The 21728-nt window shown below is 38.2% G+C and overlaps 1 protein-coding gene across 2 annotated transcripts in view; it reads right to left on the bottom strand.

The window, feature by feature from the left end:
- LOC122870500 (pyruvate carboxylase, mitochondrial-like) overlaps positions 1 to 21728 on the bottom strand; it is a 292268-nt gene that overhangs the window by 138714 nt on the left and 131826 nt on the right. For both annotated transcript variants that reach the window (XM_044184729.1, XM_044184728.1), the window contains exon 12: positions 12094 to 12276. In XM_044184729.1, the coding sequence (XP_044040664.1) occupies positions 12094 to 12276 (183 nt within the window). The remainder of the gene's footprint in view (positions 1 to 12093; positions 12277 to 21728) is intronic.

Here is a 21728-nt window from a genome sequence, read left to right as displayed (position 1 = left end):
CCAGCTCCAGTATTCCTGGTACATAAAAGAAAACTGCTCTGCTTTTAATGAGCAAAATTGGCAGCTCTGACGGATCAGATTTGCCTCCAAGGTTTCCAAGTATTTTTAAGACATTTAAAAAAACAGATGCATTCACAGGTGTAGTCATCACATTTTACAGCACGTAACAATAAACTACTGCTGCATTTAACGCTGCCCTAAAGATGAACTGTTTGGAAAGCATTTCATTCTCTTTGTGAGTGTGACTGGAATAATCAGGCGACCAGCCGGTCGAGAGAAATCGAGTTCCGTGTTCCATTATGCCCGTTCAATTAGACTTGAAAATGTCTGCGAAAAGAAAGGAGGCCCCTGGGAAAAAGACTGCAAGACAGATGCATGGCCAATACAGTTCAAATTGCACTACAATGATTCTGCTGCTACGAGAAAGAAATCGTAACTTGTGTTCTGTGAGCTACATAAATGACAAACAAGGCACTGGAAGTGTCCAAAGAAACTGCTTGTCAAGTTGGGTCAGATTTCTACATTGCTGCTTCAATAAAAAGGAACTTTAGAGCCATTCAAAGCTTCCCTGTTCTCAAAAACTCTTAATTAAAGCACTAAGGGAATAAACATCTAAAATCCAAAGCTTAGAGAATGATTGCATCAATTATTAGGGCTGATAGCTCCATTTGTTTATTTAAAATTAAAGCAATCTACTGGAGTGACCTAAGACACCAGGATGAGGATATTCTGAAAGAACATTAATATTACTGTTTATTCCAACACAGCGCAAAAATATATAACTTTGTTGGTTGTTTAACCTGTTATATGAGAATGGGCACGTTGGTGTGTTAATTGTCTTGTAGGCAGATTGTATTAATGTTTTTGTTTGTGTAATAGTTGATTAAGCCCTAAAACCTTCCTGAGTGTGTGTGTGTGAGAGAGTGAGAGAGTATTAGAACACATCAATTAATCAGTGTGTATACCGACCCTTAATTAAAAACTCCCACTTCCCCCTGGACCCGACTTCTGTGTGCATGTGTGTGTGGAAGTATGGCTGCATTTGTATGCACGTCACTACTGCTAAATCTCAATATTCATGACTATGCATGAAAACTTGCACTACATCACAGGTTATACTTGAAGCCACATTTAACCGTGGTGTGTGTGTGTGTGTGTGTATATATATATTTTCACTTTTTAACAAACATGTCCCGCTGTGATTTCAGAAACAGGTAATGAACAGTTTTGGCTGCCCCAGGTATCTGTAGAGGTTCTACTCGCCAGAAAGTGACAGCGTAGGTCTAGACTTAATTAATGCACCATTAACGAGCATTCTGCCCTTTGTGTGAAAAGTGTTCAAAAGTAACTTGTTATCCTGACTGAGGCTGACGTCAGTGTCTTTCCTGAAAGTTCACTAGTCATTAACTCTTGTCAATTTATGAACGTATTACTCAAATTGTGCTTCAAGGCAACATACCAGAGAAGATTAACAGAAACATGTTCTATCCACATGTTGACTGTATTTCATTTCTAAATGGGCTGTATGCTCTGCCTCCTACTCTAAATCCAAGACATTTATTGCTCTCTTTGGTTTTCATTTGTACTAGCTGCCTACACCTACACTTGTAAATTTTGTTGCTATTTCTCATTCTTCAATTTCCACGACTTCTTTCCCAGCAATTCAAGGTGCGATATTGGAATGTAATTCACCAACAACAGCCAGAGTAATTTTTCATTACCCACCTACATCATCTACAGCTAAACACAGAGTTCATGAGTATTTTTTTTGTTATTTAATTTAAATAAACTGGGCACACATACTACATAATCACACATAGCTGTGAATAGAACGGAAGTAAATAGCAGTTGACCCAAACCTTGGAGGCCATGACAGATAGCCTGTCTCCTAGGAAAGTACATTACTCACCCAACTAATCAGATTTCACACCTTCAGTAAGGTCATCGCCTTCTCTTCACCACCTCTCCTACCTGGTGTGTTTTCAACTTTCACTCAATCACTTTATCACAAATGAATATTCACACAGACACACGGGGGGGGCACGCGCTAAACTCAAGCTATGTCATTACAGCAGATAAGGTGACAGAGTGAAAGAAAACAATAACAGAGGGGAAGAGGTGAGGAAGATGAGCACATTTAGAACTAGGAAGAGAGAGAAAGATGTAGAGAAAGAGAAAGCAAGACAGAGAGGGGGAACAGTGAAAGAATGGAGTGGAATCAGCCAAATAGGAAGTCACTGTGAAAACACCATGTCTTCTGCTTTGAAGTTGGCTAGATGTGTCATTCTCTTGTGTGCCTCTATACATACACGCTACGCAAGATTTCATCTTTCAATATGGTAAAAACCCACACTGAACCAAGTGTCAAAAAGGAAATCAATTTTTCCTAATCTAAATCGTTTTAGTGATATTTCTGCATCTTATTTCTACATTTGTTTTTCCTTTTCTCTGACTTTATATCTGCCTGGTTTGGTGTCAATTCAGAATTTGTGCATTTAAAGCATTCCTTGTACTTGAATTTTTGTCCGACTGCTAAGTGAGAATGGGAAAAACAGAATGGAAATGACAGAGTCTAAAACCAAGTCTGAAAAAAATAAATATTGCAAAGATAAATTATTACGTGCTGGATCTAAGGATGGCAAAAATGTGGCAGAGGAAAATGCCTCACATTATCTGTAGCCAGAAGAGGAAACAAGTACTTTTCCTGTATTCATAACAGGCTAAAATGCTAAATCAGACAGGAAGTACTAACGGCATTAGGTAACTGTTTGGTTGGCACTATAATATGATCTTGTTTACAGTCTTCAGGGGATTGGATTCACATTTTTGTATGCAGACTTCTTTTTCCCCATTTATATGGAAACTTTCTTCTCTCCCTATTCCAACTTCCTTTCCTTCTTTGTCTGTTTGTCTTCATTTTGGTTACATTTTTTTCTCTAGCATCATCCAACATTTTCTTCATCCCCCCTTCCTCCCTTTCCTTCTTCCCTCTCCACCTCCCACCCCCTCCTCCTCTCCCTCTTTGCTTCGTCACAGCTGATTTCCAGCCATTTAATCCTGATTATGGCTTCAAAGTCCCGTTGACACCATCCAGCTCAAACTTGCTGTGTGCATACGGCAGCGCAATGCTGATTCTGGCTATAAAGACATCTGTCTTGTGTCTGCCGTTTGGTTAGCTGTAAGACATTGTGTTTGTGTTGACATGTCGTTTTAGTGAGTGTGCGTATGATAGCAGACTCTTAAGCTGGAGTGGCAGTTTTAGACGTTAAGTCATGTTTGTGTGAAAATACTTGCATGTGTGAGATTGTTTTCCCCATAAAAACGGCTGTTTTTCCTGAGTGACTGTTTATGCATTATGTGTATTGTGAATAAGCTTAGTGGCTGTGTACTACTAGACTCAATGCTCTCTGTCATCTTAACAACTCCGCCCTTCTTCCTGTCTTATCTCCACTGGACTCTTTTTGTCCTCTTGTCACCTGCCAAAACCTTTGTGCCTGAGTTCATTAAACTCACTCTTGTTGCAACATCTTTTAAAAAATGCCACATTCCTGCATTTTAAGATTGATCTGAAATTAAAAAACATTTTTCCTAAGAAATCGGTATATTTATTCTTGAGTTTCTTTTTCTTTCTGCCATGAAACCAACCTTTACATATGGGGAGAGGTGATCTTGAAGCTGTAGTTTGTGATATTAATCTAATGGACAGGCTTATCCATTGGATTATATTGTAAGGTGTTCCTTTTACTTCATCCAACCCTGCACAGCACAAAAAGGGATACACAAACAACAAGGACACCTTTCAACACACACAAAAGACTAAATCTGCCATTTTCAAGTGTTTACAGCTTTTTAAAGTGGTGAAGCAGCAAATGGGCGGCAAAAGAAAATGGACAGGAAACTGCTTATTAAAATTGATAATGAAAGATACTTTTTTTGCATTTTGGACTACAGAGCATCTATTCTGTGTTAATCTAAGAGTAGTCATGCAGTACATAAACCTGTCAGCACAGGATGAAAAGCTAAGACTTCTCCTGAGTGTATCTGAAATTTTAAGGCCTTAAATATAGGCAATTTACATCAGACTTTGTTGGTCTCAGAGTTTTTAGTTGTCAGCCTGCCTCTCTGCTCACACCACTAAACAAGTGGTAAACAAGTCTGCCTGTCATTTTGCAGTTTTTCTTCCTATCAGTGTCAACTTTTTTTTACCTACCCAACTGCTCTCATATCTTTGTTTTCTTTTCATACTATACACTCTTTCAATTCTAATTGTTTTAGGCTTTTACCCTCGTGTCACTATTGCATCGCCTTCCATTCCTCTATTCATCCCTCCATCACTCAGCTAAACCTTCTCTTACTTCTCACTATCGCTAATTGGATTTGCATGTTCTTGATCTTTTATTCAATTTCCTGAAATGAGGCTTTCCCAGGATTTGTACTGCAGTATGCACACAAAAGTGTGCACGTAGAGGTACACACAAACATGCATGCAGTCACTTTACATACACACTAATAATTACAAGACTGTTTGTGTGATTAAGTACCGTGCAAGTGGTTGTTTAGAGGTGTGAAATGAAGAAGAGATAGACAGATAACCCAGCCCCCAGAGACACATATTAGTTTGTCATTTTGTGTGAGAGCGAGTGTGTATATGACTATGTGTGACAAAAAGAGTGTCTGTTAGTGCGTGTTGTCAGAGTGTGTCTAAACCTCTTATTCCTCCCACTGATAAGTCAGAGATGAGATGGATTTCCCGTCTCTCCTCTCGTCTTTGCAAACACTGAGTGAATGATCCTGGAACAGTGCTTCTGCCTACTCCCGCTTTGGAACATGATGCAAAGGTCATAGGAGGCTAACTCCAGATCAAAAGGAAAAAGGAAGAAAGAAGGGTTCTTCCTGAAACTAGGTTAACACTGATCTTGCTGTGACTAGAGTGATGGGACTGGCGAAGAGGCATGAAAGGAAGGCAAAGAAAACCAAGAAAAAAAAAGATGGTTGGCTAGATTATCAGCTGTATGAATAAAGTAAATGAACGAATAAACTAACTTTTCTCCAATGTTCTGTAAATTAATTTTCTTCTAGATGTTATGTATAGTCCAGTTTGAAATTAATCAGTGCTCTGCAACAACACAGAATCTTCAGGAGAGGCACAGGTGTGGGATGTTTCTTGTAAAAACCTTGAAAAGCCACTTATAGCGTAGTGGTCTTTTTGCTGTGTGATGAATTAGATTAGATGAATCTGCACAACATTTTCTTAGTTTAGAATAAGAGAAAATTAAGTATGTACAAACAACTGATATATTTGTGTTTTACAAGAAGTATTCAGTGCTAAACAATAACTTCTAGATTTGACTCTTCATCACAATTTATTAATATAAATAACAGCTATTAAAAAAAACTCACGTAAGGGATTCTAAAAACAGACAAGACATAAAAAAAGGAGATCAAGATTTAAAAAAAACAAAAAAGGCAGACCATGGGAAAATACATGTAACCAAGTCAGTGAACCGTTAACGGGAGGCTCAGGGATCTAAAAACAAGAGATACACATGAGAGAACTAGAAGACAACTTTGCTCATGAAGGGAGACAGAGGTCAAACGGGTGAAGAGGTGGAGAAGCATGACAGAAGGTGGGGGGCGTACGGGAATTGTTTACTTGGCAGGTAGTGGAAGAAATGAAAAGAGCGTAGTGCATGATAAAAGAGTTATACAAGACAGTACAGGCACTGGGAAATGGAGTGCTTGGCCAGACAGACGTGTTCACAAGTCCACCCTAACACAACACAACACACAACACAACACAACACAACACACACACACACACACACACACACACACACTTGAGACTGGGTAAACAGAAAGAGTATGCAGCAAAAAGCAGAGGATGCATTACTGGTATCCTGTTATCTCAAATTTAGCTGTGTCACTACGTCACTATCTTAACTGCCACAAAATGAGGAAAAACAATCTGCTCAATGTCATAATGAATGACCAGCTCCACTGATAACTGCAGAGCGCAGTCATTTAAATCCACAGTAGCCCAGATCCATTATCCACAAAGAAATGCAGCACACTCACACTGTTTCTTATATGATGAATTCCAGCTGTATCTGCATATTCTGCTAGTACTATTCATGCAATACTAATTCAAAACATGTGTGAAACTTATTTTTTCTTCCAAGAGTAGAGAAATAAAGGGTAAGAGGACTAAACAATGAGGAGGAGGAGGAGGAGGAGGAGGAGAGAGAAGTGGTGATCAAGGAACTGAGGGAGGATAGAGATTATTTGATTTTTAAAAATGTAGATTTTACTTTTTTTTTTTTTTTTTTTTTTAACCAGGAAGCAGGGACACTTCACTCCATTAAAAATGAACTCATCTCTAGTCAGAGCCACTGTGACCTGGTCCAAAAGATGGATCAAAATCCATGTGACCCCTGAATAATCATGTATCATTTCGATTCATTGAAATGAAGAGAAATAACACAAGGACAAGTATCTTAAGATGGGAAGTAGCCTGTGACCTGGCAGGCTATAAAGATACAAAATATTACAGAGATTTTTCAAAGAGCCTCTCTAGATGGGAATCATCACCAACCGCCCTCTCACTAACACACACACACGGGCATACAGAAGCAGGTTCAACAACCTCAGGTCGCCTCAAACTCTATTACTCCTGCAGATTAGGTGTGAAGATGAACAGCAACGAAAAAACACTGCCTAAAGCAAAGCCCCCGGTGTCGCAAAAATGACTTCTAAAGAAACAAAAAGTCTCACATACTTAGAATATTGGGTCTGGCTAGTGCCATGAGAAGGTATAACCTGCCACCATTTCTCTATTTCTAAGTTTTTCGTGTTGTCTCTTTTTTGCCATCTATTTCAGTCGGGTAACTTCCTTTTGTCTTTCTCTATCTTTCATCATAACCCATCTCTCTGTGTGTCTCTGTCACACACACACAGTCCAGGAATCAACAGGAACGTGGCCAGAAACCATCTGATGTACTGCAGCAAGGGAGTATGTCTTTGTTCCTGAGCTCATTAGTTATTCAGTCATTAGTTGGTTTCACATGACAAACCATCAACCTGTGTGATGAGCAATTTGCACAGGGCAGATGCTCATGTACTTGCATTGACGTGATGCACTTGTACAATTAGTGTGTGTATAATTTAGAGAGGAGACAAAGGTCCTCCTGTGCTCAATTAAGAACTGGTACCTTGGGACCCCTGGGGCAGATTTACCACTCTAAACTTTCATTTTTTAAAAGATAGGTCCTTGATTTAAGACCAAGGTAGACAAAAGCAGCTATCTAATTTCTAGCCAACAGCTGTCAATTTTGTCAGTTGAAATGACAACTGTTGCTGGTAGATTTTATCAGCTCCAGCTAGCTAGTTAATCAAGCTAATGTTAACTCCATGAGTTGGTTGAAAATGCTGGGGGAAATCATAAGAGAAAACACGCCTTCCAGCTCTGAAACGTATTTGGTAGACCTCTGGGTTTAGGTTATTTTATTTGACTTTAGCCTGACTCGTAGCTGCTAACTAGTTAGCTTTTCACAATCTGGCGCAACTCTGCTGTAAAAAGTACAAGAAGACGCCGTAGCAACATTACATAAACAGGGACGTTTTATTTCTTTTTTGTGGCAGCAAACAACACACAGCCTTTCAGTTACTATTATACTGCAACCCGAGCTTATCTACACACTTTATGGCTGACTAACATAACTACCTCTTACACACTGGGAAAGACTCACTTTCACAACAAACCCGCTAGACTCTCTCACACACACACACACACACACAGGTTACCCACAAGGCCACCTTCGATAAAGAGGAAGGCTTGGCTGGTAACACAGGTGCAGTTAGACTGTGGGTGAGCTAACCAGAGGTGGAGAAGTATTCAGGTCCATTACGAAAGTACTAATACCAAACCCACTGTGAAAATACTCCACTAAAAGTAAAATCTTTCTGCATTCTAAACCTTACTAAGGTAAAAGTATCTAAGTATAATAACAAAATTTACTTACTTTATCATTGAACAGTAAAATGGTCCCTGTCAGTGTTTTACTATTATTTTTATATTTATATATATATATATATATATATATATATATATATATATATATATATATATATATATATATATATATATATAAATAATAAATAAATAATGTTTTTGGATTAATATTACTGCTGCAGTAATGTGTATGTTGCATTTTACTGCTGTAGATGTGTAAGCTTGAGCTAATTTTAACTACTATATATACTGTTGGGTAGTTTAATCTACAGCAATGCATCATATTCTACAAGATCATCATATGTTTGCACTATTTGAGAATGTAAGGTATGTTATTTTATAGAAAATGTGTATATCATGATATATATTGTATATAGTGGCATAGCCTTAAAATAGAGATATCATTTATAAGCCATATTGCCCAGCCCTACAATGTGTGACATTTTACTGCTTAACACACATGGCTCATCCTTTGCACACACACACACACACACACACACTCATAAATGTGCACACATATACAGAAGCAGGAGATAAACAGAGCTTTATGAAATGTCAAACATAATTCCACACAGCAGAGGAGAGCAGCATGTTGTCAAGTGTCAACCAAGTAAGTCAAACTTCAGTTGGTGCATTCTGGTTTTCATTTGAATTTAAAAGGTAATACTATATTTAACGTGCTGAGGAACTACCATGACTACAGGAGCCACCAAACTCAAAGAATTATCTGATAAGCATAGTGTGGTCTTTCTCAGATTTATTGTAGCCACATTTCCTTCATTGGGAGAAAGAAAAAAAAAAAACAACTTTGAGTTATGAGGATGTCATATAGCGTCATATCTCTGTGAACAGACCAAAGCATTAATAGGCCTTGGATGTGTTGCCAACACACTGACTTACTGCTGACATTCCAACACAGCACTAGCAACCACCTCCAAGGCTACCACTCACAAACACACTGAAAACTGAAAACTTTGAACCACAATTCTTGTTCTAGACAACATCTTCATTGGTCACCTTCACCACATGAGTACATTTCTCGTAGGTCCAGAGACATGAAAGCCACTGAGTCCTCTAGACTCAATTTAGCCAACAATTTTGTCTTAATCATTGACACAAGCAAAGTGAAGTACAGAGTCTACGTCAAAGTGTAAAAAAAAAAAAAATAAAATAAAAAAAAGTGTCTTGCAGACAATGACATTCCCATCAAAGTAAGCACAGACAATTTGTTGGCAAGGACACAAGCAATTGGATTTTTTAACTCTGGGACATTAAACCCAACCAGCTCATTCTAAAATAACTGGCAGACTTTAAATTCAAGGGTGTCAGAATAAGAGAAATGTGCAAATCGTTTTGCTCAAATTTCAAGTCTTTGAAAAGAGCTGCCGTGGTTTCAGACTGCCACCAGCAGTCTTCAGAGAAAAACGTTTAATTCAAGACCTTATAACAGTTATACAGTGTTCTTTGCATAAATGTACTGTTCTCTGCTGATGTCAATGCAAGCTTTTCTACTAGCTTGCTGGCACAGAATGGAAAGTACTACACTTCAAGTCTGATCAGCACATGCACCAAGGTTGCTCACAGTAGCTTGTTTGTGGCACACACTGTCTTTGTTGGCAGTTTTGTCTTAACTACTGAAAAACAGCTGTTACCGTTGTACAGAATTAATTCAATTGTAGCCAGTCACTGTAGGAGAGGTACACTAGGTTGATTTCCTAGTGTGTGTTTACATAATCCATGGCAGTGAGGACAAAGGACAGTGTCCACAAGCCCATCAAGTCTTGGCTAACATCAAACACTTTCTCACTCTATCAGAAGGAAAAAATAATCTATTACATCTATGCTGACAGTTTGTAAAGCACACTCCAAGTTAAATGAGAAATTTGAGTTGAGAAGACCAATTTGACTTGCAATTTCACCTCATCATGACTAATTCAAAACAGACTGAGGAATTACTATGACTGAGCTGATTCCACTGGCTACAGAAATCCCTTTATTCTCATGACCCTGATTTTCATCTCACTACAGGTAGGAAACCCTGTATGAAATACAAATGTTAACACATTCAACCATTATTTATTTATTTATTATATTATATTTATATTATATATATATATATATATATATATATATATATATATATATATATATATATATATATATATATATATATATATATATATATATATATATATATATATATATATATATATATATATATATATTCACATATTGTATAATGGCTTCACACATTGTAAATGGCTACACAAAGAAAAAAAAACACACAAGTGAATAAACTGTTACTGACCTATGGATGTGAAGTCACAGCTCCAAATTCATTTACATTAACCACTGTTGACATTCATTCTCAGTCATTTACACTCAAGTCATTGCACAACAGAAGTAGGACACGAAGTGCTTTTCTTTAACTGTGGTTTTGCAAAAAAATAAGCATCATTGCTAATTTTCTGCCACTCTGATTTACAAAGAAAACCTTTTAAAAAGTCATCAATGGCATTTCATCTTTTAATTAGACTTTACTGAGACTTAATAACTGGAATATGTCCTTGGACTTAGCTACTACATAAATATATTTATGTTATATTTATAGAATGTGAAATTGATTTAATTGCTTTTTCAGCTTACCAGCATCTACACAGAAAAAAATAGTGACAACTCTGCACTGCTTAGAAGACCTGCTCACCTTGATAATTGAGTACCCTTGCTTCACCTTGAAATGAAATGCTTCATTTTATACAGTAATGAATCTATGTGGACATTGCTCATGGTTAATCCATAGTCTACAACAAAAACATCCAAGACCTTGGCTGCCCAATGCAGTCTCCAGTTGCAGCTTTATTAATATCTCAACACACCTTTCACCTCAACATGCGGGGTAAAAAAATAGGCACATGTTGTGAGCTCCCTGTATCCCTGTTACATCAGACTCATCCAGACAGCAAATTGTGCATTTTCAATTGCAGGGTGCAAATTTAAGATGCAAATGTGCCGAGTCTGTGCTTCTTTCTTGTCCAACTCAACCATTAACTAGCTTTAAACTAAATGTCAGCCATCTGTTAAAGTGAAACTTGGAGCAAAGACTACCACTCCTTCTGCAGTTTAACTTTCATTAGGCTGACAAAAATAAAAGTAGTACAATTTTCCCAGTCTGACTGATATAACACACTGTGCCACATCATTATCATGTTTACACAGTGTTTTAAAAATAAAGCCCACGATACCAAAGAATCCAGGTTTGATCTTTGTACAGTGCTGACTCTGTGCGGCTTGGTCTGATTATGGGTACAAATATTAGTGGTAAGGTAAAGGTGTAGGAGACCTGTGATGCTGTTCATGACATCATTAGCTTATATGACTGGTACATGAACAACCCATGCAGCTCATTATTTTTAATTACCTCCACCTTCTCAGTCTGTTAACACTGGCTTTTGCTGACACCGCTGCTGTCTGTCAAAAACTGTTTGCACTTGATGTTAATGTTTAGCACAATCTCCGTAAAAATAAAGGTGTTTTCGCAGGAATGTATCTGGCAATTTTTAGACACTGACAGATATGTTTTCAATCTGAAAACCAAGAAATGAAGAGTAATATAGAGCACGGAATCCACCAGACGGGTGATGAGATGTAAGAAGTGTCTAAGAACGCTGCAGCACCACTTCACAGTAACGTGTTGTATTCTGAATCGGATTCAGTGCAGAGACCGTTAAATAGCTGTCCATCTAGCACTCTTTACGTTTTCACTGCATCACACCATTAACCATGCTAGACTGGCTTGAATAGTTTGAGATGGGCTCTTATCAAGCCAGTCACAGCAGACCAACACAGAGAACATCACATTTACATCTCTGCTGTCAAGAAAGTATCTCTCCTTGTGTCAAACATTCAGGGTCTAAATGCAGTTGCCTACTTTTCTGTATTTTGACATTATACACTGAGTTTCCCACCAGCTCAAGAGGTCATAATTTTCTCACCCCACAGGAAACAATGAGAACATTAAATGCAAATGAAAGCAGGAAAAAGCTGCACACAAAGCACCAGCAGGCACACGTGGCTGAGTGTCCTACCTTGACCCCTCGCACTCTGAACTCGGCCAGGGCTCGGCTCATCTTGGAAGCTGCTGTCTGCAGGTCCTTCCCGCTGGCGATGACTTTTACCAGCAGGGAGTCATAGTGGGGGGAAATGATGGCACCCTGGAAGGCAGAGGCACTATCCAGACGGATGCCCATGCCTTCACCGCTTCGGAAGACCTGGCAGGAACAGAACAGAAGAGTGAAGGACTTAATAAAATCTCTTTAACTGGGTTGTTATTGATTTGATATATTTAAAAAAAATAAATAAATAAGAATAAGATTACAGATAAACTGCAAAAATAAATAAATATTCAAAATACTGTTTGTCTTTACATTCTGAAGAGAAAGTCTGCAAATTACAATGAACAATTGTTCATTAACACCAAGTGAATTTTTTTGGAGACATAGCAGTGTAAACATATTAAGAATTTAGACGGTATTCCTGTGGATTTTATTAAGGTGGATTCTGCTGTAGTTAACAAGAAAATAAACTTGCACAATTAGTCAATTTAAGATTTAGTGTTTTCATTAGGGCTATCATTGTTTCACTCTACATGGTCCAGTAATCTCAGTGGATCTATGTTTTTTTAAAACATTTTTCAGATACTTTCTGCAGGAAATACTCATGTCAATTATGTACAACTGCTCTTCCTCCACACACCATATGTGAAAGAAAGAGCATCTTTGGCCTGAAATGTGTCAATATGTTAGGTTCAATACCAGCCCCGGACCTTTGTCACACATTTCTCAGTCTTTCCTATCACCCACTACTTTGAACTGTCAAAAAAAGAAGTGAAAATTGCCAGAAACCTCAAAACTGCCTAAAATACATTTGGCAGGCAAAAACTTTGACTTTGCATCATTCCCAAAAGTGCAAGATTCAGAGTCAAAGGGTTCTTTGCTATTGTCGGTCCAATATTTCAGTGCAGTGGTGCAGGATTTTTCATTTCTTACTTGTTCTAATATCTCAACATCGTTCACAGCATTTGTTAATGGCTTGTTAGTGGATTGTAATGTGGATGACACAGGAATACAACACATCTGTTAGGTGCTTAAAACGTAAGCGTAAATTAACCTGCACTTGGAACGCAATAACAGACAGACATACAAGAAGAGCAAAATAAGGAGAAGAGAGGTGAGAAAACAAGCATGATATGAGTTAGAAACAGAAAGGCTGGACTGTTCCAAACCACTTGGCAAGCAAGCAGAGAGGGAGGAGAGGAGATGTGAAGAGGAGACTGAAGACTGTCCAACACTACGACATATGGAGCCCCTCGAGGGCTGGAAGAGAAAGAGGAGTAGAAATTATAATTATAACAATGTTGTGCCACACTGATGATATGCCGGTAATATTTTCAGACAATGTAGATATGTGGAGCTGCCAACATTTATGACCAACAATATTTTTTCATTACACTTTTGCTCTTTACAACTTACCATTTTATCTATAGTGATTTTGCCCTCTTTCATCAAAGCAGTTTTGTGCATCTCCAATGGCTCCAAATGATCAAAATACTGTGTGATTCCCTCCATAAAGCATGTTAGCAAAAACATGCTACAATATTACTGTATGATGACAAATGGCTTACAGTATAGCAGCCAAAGTGAATGGACCACCCATAACCAGGTTGCTATAAAACCATGTTATGCTCCGGTGCTACAGTACTTATGTTATTAACAGAAACATGATAAAGCTTGAGGCAAAACGAACACACACACACACAACACTTAAAATGTAGCGCAAAAGCAGGGAAGCATCAGATGTCAAACTGTGGTTACAATTTACACATCAATATATCTTATCAAATGGAATGATAAATTACTGCTATGAGTGGACACTAAAATATTAAATCCAAATTAGGAAACACATTAAAGTATGGCTTATTTATAGAAACATCCTTCACCAAGGAGTTCTGATCTTTTTCAACATAAAATGGAGGACAAGTTGAAAGAGACATAGTATGAGATGCTGAAGCAGAGGAATATTGCTGCCCAAGCATAGTGCCTCTACACCTGTGCAATATGCTGTTTCAAGGCTCAAAGCCCCAATTTCCAGGTTTTCATAAAGCCCGGCACTCCCCTTTGACTTTAAAGGCCTGAGGCTAGTCATCAACACTTCAAGTGTCACTGAAGTAGATCTCAAAGTTCCACACTTTGTGATGTGCATGGGAATAACTCTGCAAGCTGCTCTGCATAGAATAAATTTGAATTCAAAAAGTAGTTTTTTTTTATTTGAAAAACATGATTACAATAGAACACCCTTCATATTTTAAAAAAGATTGCTGTTGTTCCATTACAGTTTGTTATTTAGCAAGCTTCAACAGCTTTTTCTGAGGACAGAATAATAATAATAATTTCTAGTAAATATTGACTGATAGATTTCAGGTGGTTCAAAATAGACTTCTTGAATGCAACCCCAATCTCTACAGGAGAAAATATATAAACAGTAAAAATAATGACTTCCCACAAACAGATGAACTGAGATGGACAAACAGTGGGCAACAGAAATTAAATATTTTACTGAAGCACAAAGCAGGAACATTGATGATTTCTGCAACGGCCAGAACAAAATTCAAACTAATAGAGTTTATAAAACTTCCACATTAAAAAACATGCATTTTGTAAATGAGGGTTCTAAAAAAATCTGACATGAGAAAACTGAGGTGATAAAAACGGGAATGTAATGGGGGGGAGAAGAGCACAATACTTATGTATATTTTTCTTCGTTTCCCACAAAGGTGTTTTGTAAACTTTAATTCATGAAAGAAACATCTAATAGTACTTTTGATGAGCCACAGTAGTCTTGAGGCAGTTGCCAACCCTCCTCTGTGCAAACGCCCCTGGGAAAATCTACGCTATCTTTACTTTTCCTCTCTATTCATTAAATCTTTCCTCACTTAAATTTGTTCCGTCACTCCTCAACACTGCAGGCCAAGCATATACACAAGACCGATGCAGCGGTTAGTGTTGACTGCTGTGTTAAAGTGACTGGCTGGCTGTACGACAGCTGCCCGAGGTTTCTTTGTACATTATTATTTAATATCCAACTGCTACATCTGGGGGGTTAATACAGTAAACACTGAACATTGCTCACATTGAAACTGACGCTGCTCTTAACTTTGACTCATTCCGTCTATACATCCGCACAAGTTGACTGAGCATCAAGGCTTTTTTCAGCAACATCCCGCTGAATAATCACACAGTTTAGGCATTTGGCTAACACTCACAAGTGATGGAACGGGGAAGCCGAAGGATCAGAGACTAGCTCAAAGGCACTTCCGTTCCCTGAAATCCTGGCCTTTGTTGTCGTCGTCTTGCAGTTGCAGGGAGGTTTTTGAAATCACTGGGGACACCCAACAGCCTCTTACAGTCTATACAGTTTCACATCTGGGAGCTGCCCACACCAACTAGGGATGCATCAACTGATAGGGTGTCTTGAGACTATTTCTTTAAAGCCCCACTGGGTGACTGTGCTTGAGATGCTGTCAGTATGTTTTGTGATTACATACTACAAACTAACAGTCAAAAACGGGCAACTGGAGGATTATTTTATGGATGTATCTGAATTGTTTAAATCCACAGTGTAAGCCTGTATGTCAGAATCAGATTTTTAACCGTTTGAACAGATTGTTGCATGGCTACTCATCCACAGCAAAAACCACAATACAGAAGGCTTGTAATTCAACAAGTGTGGGGCTACGTTCATGTTACAAGGCCAGATGGTTGGTGACAACCTCAATTGCTTTGTTGTTCCCTGGTTGGTATTTTTACCAGGTGTGAGAGTAAGATGTGTTTTCTAATCTGATCGTTCAAGCTGCTCTATGATCACTCTAATACATGAGAAGAATTTAAGAAGTATGAAGAATTTTAAAAGGTCTCTCAGTCTAACTAGTATGGTAGTTGTTGTAGATAGTATTGGATCAGCTGATTACATTAAATCGCATTAAATCAGTGATTGTGATCAATCAGAAGTTCTCAGTAGGCATTTGTTAGTAATATCGTGTCCTACTTGAATTTTGCATGTAAAACAGAGCTCACTTGTGATGCAAGACAAACTTCAGAAGAATTTCACAATAAAGAGCAATATAATCAAATCTCAGTACCGATCATAAAAGGCCTGATGAGAACATCTTTAAATACACCCATGGCCTATCATAAGACTGAAGCAAGATTGCAGAGTCTCAGTGTAACTGAGGCAAAGAAACAATAATATAGTGAATACATCTGCATGAATATACATGCTTTAAAATGCATTGGACATTAATGAGGCAGGCAGACAAAAACAGAAAACACTGAGCCCTTACATATGGGCCAATATTGTTCTAAATCAATTTCATAACCGTAAACAATTTTGTCCTGCTCGTTTCAGGAGACTAAAACACTCAGCAAGACAGATGTTTGCCGTTACACTTTACTGCACAAACATATACACACACACACACATATATATATTATATATGGGATATGTATTTGGACTGGAACCCACAAAACTAGCACAGTGGAGCCTCGTTATTGGAACCACTCAGATGGAGGTTGTTCTGCATGGAAAAACAAATAAAAATACAGTTCTAGAGGGCTTTCAGAAACTGGGGCTTGAATGGCCTTAAGGTTTATAGTTTAACTGTCTCACTTGATGTACTGTATGACAGAATTTCCAACAGTTAATCCCAATAACAAAATATTAGGCATGTGTGGAAGCATTTCCACTTTACTTTTGTCTACTATGTGCTAATGTGGGATAATGCACTTTTATTCTATGCTTTTGTGTACGTGCCTTTGTGAATAGTAAGTATATTAATTTTGGCTTTGGGGCATCTAGAAATGAGATGAATGGTGCCACAGCAGCACCAGTGCCACTAAAGATCTTGTAGCCAGATAGAGAGGAGAGAGAGAAATACTGTACAGGCAGAACTGAATGAAAAGCCAAGCACCATGTTAATAATTGAAGTCAAGGTGTCAGCTTCTTTCAGCCCTGGGCGCTGTCTAACAAGAAAACCCCACTTTCTTCTCTCACACTCTCTCCATGTCATTGTCTCTCTTTGTCTTACCACCCTTTCTCTCAAGCTCTCACTGGATAGTCATAGACACTAATAATTCGAGTGCAAAGGCATTGAAATGGACACATACGTGTACTGATTTGGACCCCTATTGTCCTTCACACTCACATGTTGCTGCCGTCTTGCTCCTTGTCTATAATAATCCAGTATCATCCCCCGTGTTTTCCTGTGGATTCCTGTTCATCAGTACCTACACACAAACATGTGTGCACAAGCTCAGGTCAGGACTTTCAGTTCATTACTAGCTTACTTGTAATAGTAATTTCCATAACAACAACAATGTACCAGTGGTAACTTTTCACTAATTCTCACTGTGGTTCACACCTTTTACTCGGCATTTTGTTAGTTTCTTACAGCATATTGCAACTCTATTATAAAATCAGTCTCATATTTTTCTGTCACCATCTTGCTCTCTACAACCCCCTTCCATTTGTCAGTGCTTAAAGTATATAACTCAGAAACTCTCCTCTGTTCCGTATGCAGCATAGGTCAGTGGTGTATTTCTCTGACATTGTATGAAAGAGCGTTGGTCTGCCATGGGCACATTACAAATCCTCACTGCCCGGCCTGCTATTGCTGTCTTAAAAAAACAATTTCTCAAATCTCTAAAAACACACTTTTCTTTTCAAGGATTCAGATAAACAAGTTGATTTCCCCACTGAGGCCCATGCATTTCCAAAAATGTCAAAATGGCTTCTCAATGGGTTTCAGAGGCCCAAGTCATAAAACTTACTGAGTGCGTGGTGGAAAGTGAAAAATCAAAACCAAAACAAAAAAGCCAACAGCATGAAAAGTGGAGTTATACCGTTTCACTTGACCATGCTGATATGTCGTCTTGCAAGTGTAATAAGGCAAGAGAACAGTTGCGCATTTTAGGCAAGAGAAACACTGTTATTCTGATGTCAATACAGATTTTGAACACTTTGCTCAGTGGCTTGACTAAAGAGGTTTTACCCCAAACCTCACAGTGGATTTGTCACACTGCCTTGCAATTTATCATGGAGATAAATACCACACTCACCATTGTGAATTATATATGACCAAGAGAAATGGCTCTTTAGCAAAAATAGAAGAATTTCATTCCGCTGTATTTATCCAGAGGGCTCAACTCCTGAAACTTCAATATTGTTCATTAGTTCCTTTAATTTCCACTAACTATGATACGAGATGAGAATACAGTGCACAACTACAAACCCCCCCCCCTAAAGTTTCACACATTTATTTCAAATGATTACAACTTTAATTGCCTTTTTTGCATGTTGCCAGACTGCTGAGTTTAAAAAAGTGTATTCATTGAGCTGTTTGGCCTCAAGCTGTAAAAACACATGTGTTTTAAAGTTATGGCTAATGTGTTAGCAAAAAATTGCCCATTTACACATCCAGCAGACACAAAGCAACATTAGCATTAATTTGAAATCATGTTACTTGCAACCTGACAAAGTCCAATATTTACTTATCCTCTGTTTTTGGTCTCGACTAACTCCTGAGGGAAATATCTGTTTTAGCAGCTCTTAATGCTCCATTATGTTCCCCAACTTTGTGCTATCCATAAAACCAAAACAACAAGCTGAAAGAGGCTAAAACACTGTATAGCTAAGGGGAATTGCAGAGCTGGATGGTAATTCTCTGTGGGTTTGTCACTACGAGTGACCCCTTTCTCATTACACACAAGTCATTTGATCTATTGTCATTATGTAAATATTAATTGGTGCAGCTTTAAGGTGACTGAATTGCTTTGTTGTTTTAACGCATCGCCTGAATAACAGATCTTGGGATCAGTTATACATTCTGATTATGTATTATTTGTGTAATCTTTAATTAATATTACATTTAATTCTTTTTTTCAGTGGGTGACTATCTCCTTGGTTGACCTACATTATTTTGGTTCATGTCTCCACATTCATATCACAATTGATATAAGCTTCTGTGGATAAGATATAGCACTCTTTTTAATTTATTGTTAGTCTCACAGAGCCAGAATATATCTCTCAAGCTCAGTTTCACTGCAAGATTTCAGTCTGGAAACATCCAATTGAAAATCGATTCAGCATGGTCAGATTTGTACTGGACCAATTGAATCGTGAATGTTTAGATGACATATGACCTGCTGCCTCGCCAAACTCAGTATGCTGTGTTAGACAAAATGTGTTTTTAAATGTTTCAGTACATTGCTTCTTGCTTACTTATTAAGGCTGCAAAAAAATAACCTTGATTATGGGTCTTGGGTAGTTTTCACCAGCGACTAAACAAGATCCTTTTTTTTTTTTTTAAACTCATTTAGGAGCTATAACATGGCAAATCCTCAGGCGCCTTAAGTGGACCCAAGACCAGATGTTACAGTTAGCTTACTTTTGTAATAACACTCTCCAAGCTATTCCCCATTAAGTCAAATTTCTACTATCCACTTTGCTCTGTATCCCCACTTTACAGACTTCTCCACCAAGCCTCATTTATCTCCCCCTTTCCCTCCCTGACCTTTCACCTTCTCAATGACTTTCACCCAACTCCCAGTCCTTCAGCTACCTAGTTTCATTTTCCCCCTTCATTGTCAGGTTTTGCTTATGTATGGAGCTGAAAGAGACAGCTCACACACACTTGAAGCTAATGTATGGAGTGGAAACAGCAAGATAACATACACTGCCTGTATGAAGCACAAAGACAGAAAGTGACAGCAATATCTGAGCTCCAACTGATAGCGTACCAATTAGAGAGGGAGAGTAGCAGACAGAGAGGCAGAGGCACAGAGAGGTAAAGAGAGCAAAATAGGGAAAGAGAATAACACACAGATGAGGAGAGAAGAGAACATAAGTGCCATGTTAACGTTTGAAGTCGAGCTGTGTGGATGAATCAAGGCAGGAAGAGCGGTTGTAGGTGAGAAGAGAGGTGAGAGAAGAGAAGCGAGACAGCGAGGACAGAAGTGAAGAAGGAAAGAATAAAGTGTTTACTGTAATTGTTTTTGGCAAGCAAAACATGATGCTTCAAAACCAGTGCTTGAGAATTTCTCCATGAAAACTTTATGCTGTTGTGCTTTTGTGTAATTCATTTTTAAAGAGGCTAGGTATATTACCAGATATAATCCGGATGAGGCCAAAAATCACAAGTCAACCTCAGTTTTCTTCCTAGGAAAGTTTTGGTGGTTGGCAAAGAACACCAAAGAAGAAGAAACTCAAAGACAAAATAAATACATTGTTGGTTAGATTCAGTTTTAATCATTTGACACAGAAACTCGCAAACTTCACAACTTGGTCACTAGTTTTAGTGACTGTCTCAGAAGCATCTTCCTACTTTTTCCTTCCATGGCTAAATGCGTAAGTGGGTTGACTCCCAAGGAGTTTGGTGACAGTTTATGGGCAGCCCCGGAAAGATCTTACTTATGTCCTACAAAACTGGGTGTCTTGCTGGCTCAGTTGCCTAGGATGCATTTCTGTATCATGTAACTGCAACGTGCCGAATTAAAATCTGGTCTGGGTATGCTGTCGCAAGGCCCCCGAGCCAGTATGTTTAACACAATTTCAATTAGGAAATTGATCTTCCATTTCATTTTAGCTGGGATTTTAAAAAAAGGTCATTTTTACAATATGTGCAGATACTGTCAACTTAATAGGACAGATCATTATTCATATTAGTATTTAATATTATCTGGCCCTAATGACAACATCTTTTTTTTTTAAAGATTTTATTTATTTGATAGGGACAGCTGAAGACAGACAGGAAATGTGGGAGAGAGAGGGGGGATAACATGCAGCAAAGGGCAACAGGTTGGATTCGAACCCGCTGCAGTAAGGACTCAACCTTGTAAATTGTTCTACCAGGTAGAACGCGTGGCTACCATGGTGCCCTGGAACCTCCTTTTTATGTCTGAAAAATCCCTGGATATTTTTAAATTGCAACTTCTTGTCTGGCAAAATGAAATCCTATAGCTTCCAATGTAATAGGAAAGTAAAGAAATTTGTGGCTCAAGGAAATTTGTTGAGTGTGAGGAGAACAGGGAAAGGGGAAATGTTTGTATGCAGTAGATAAAATGGAGCCAGCCATGGAAATTATTAACAGGCTGATGTCTTAGAAGAACACAATTTCTCACCTTTGCTTTTTACGTTCACACATTTGCTCAAAACATGCACAAAAACAAAATAGATGCTTTGAAAACCAGTGCAACATTAACTCAAGTTCCTTGAATGTATGTGAAAGGAAAACCTTGATGCTTTCCTTCAATAATTGAGTACATTTGTAGCAAAACTGAATGTGGAATGAACAACACTGAAGATAAAAACCTTTGAAAATACATGGGAGAACACAGCACATATTACACAAACAACACATAATTGCTATACAGCGAGTTATCTTCTACTGGTTATTGTAATAACTCCAAATTTCACGACATATAGAAATCAATGCGGCAGCCTGTGTGAAAAGAACTTGAATGAGGACTCATTTTGCAGCCATCTCCATTGAGAATTCACATTACTTAGTGAAGCAGCCCACGCACACATGTGTCCTGTAGAATCCTCTTATATCCACAAAGTTGAACATCAACTAGTGTCAGGTAAAGTATGAGATATGGAAATGCTAGAA

Source organism: Siniperca chuatsi, linkage group LG22 (assembly GCF_020085105.1).
Source record: "Siniperca chuatsi isolate FFG_IHB_CAS linkage group LG22, ASM2008510v1, whole genome shotgun sequence".
Taxonomy (NCBI): domain Eukaryota; kingdom Metazoa; phylum Chordata; class Actinopteri; order Centrarchiformes; family Sinipercidae; genus Siniperca; species Siniperca chuatsi.
This window is presented reverse-complemented; position numbering and strand designations above follow the sequence as displayed.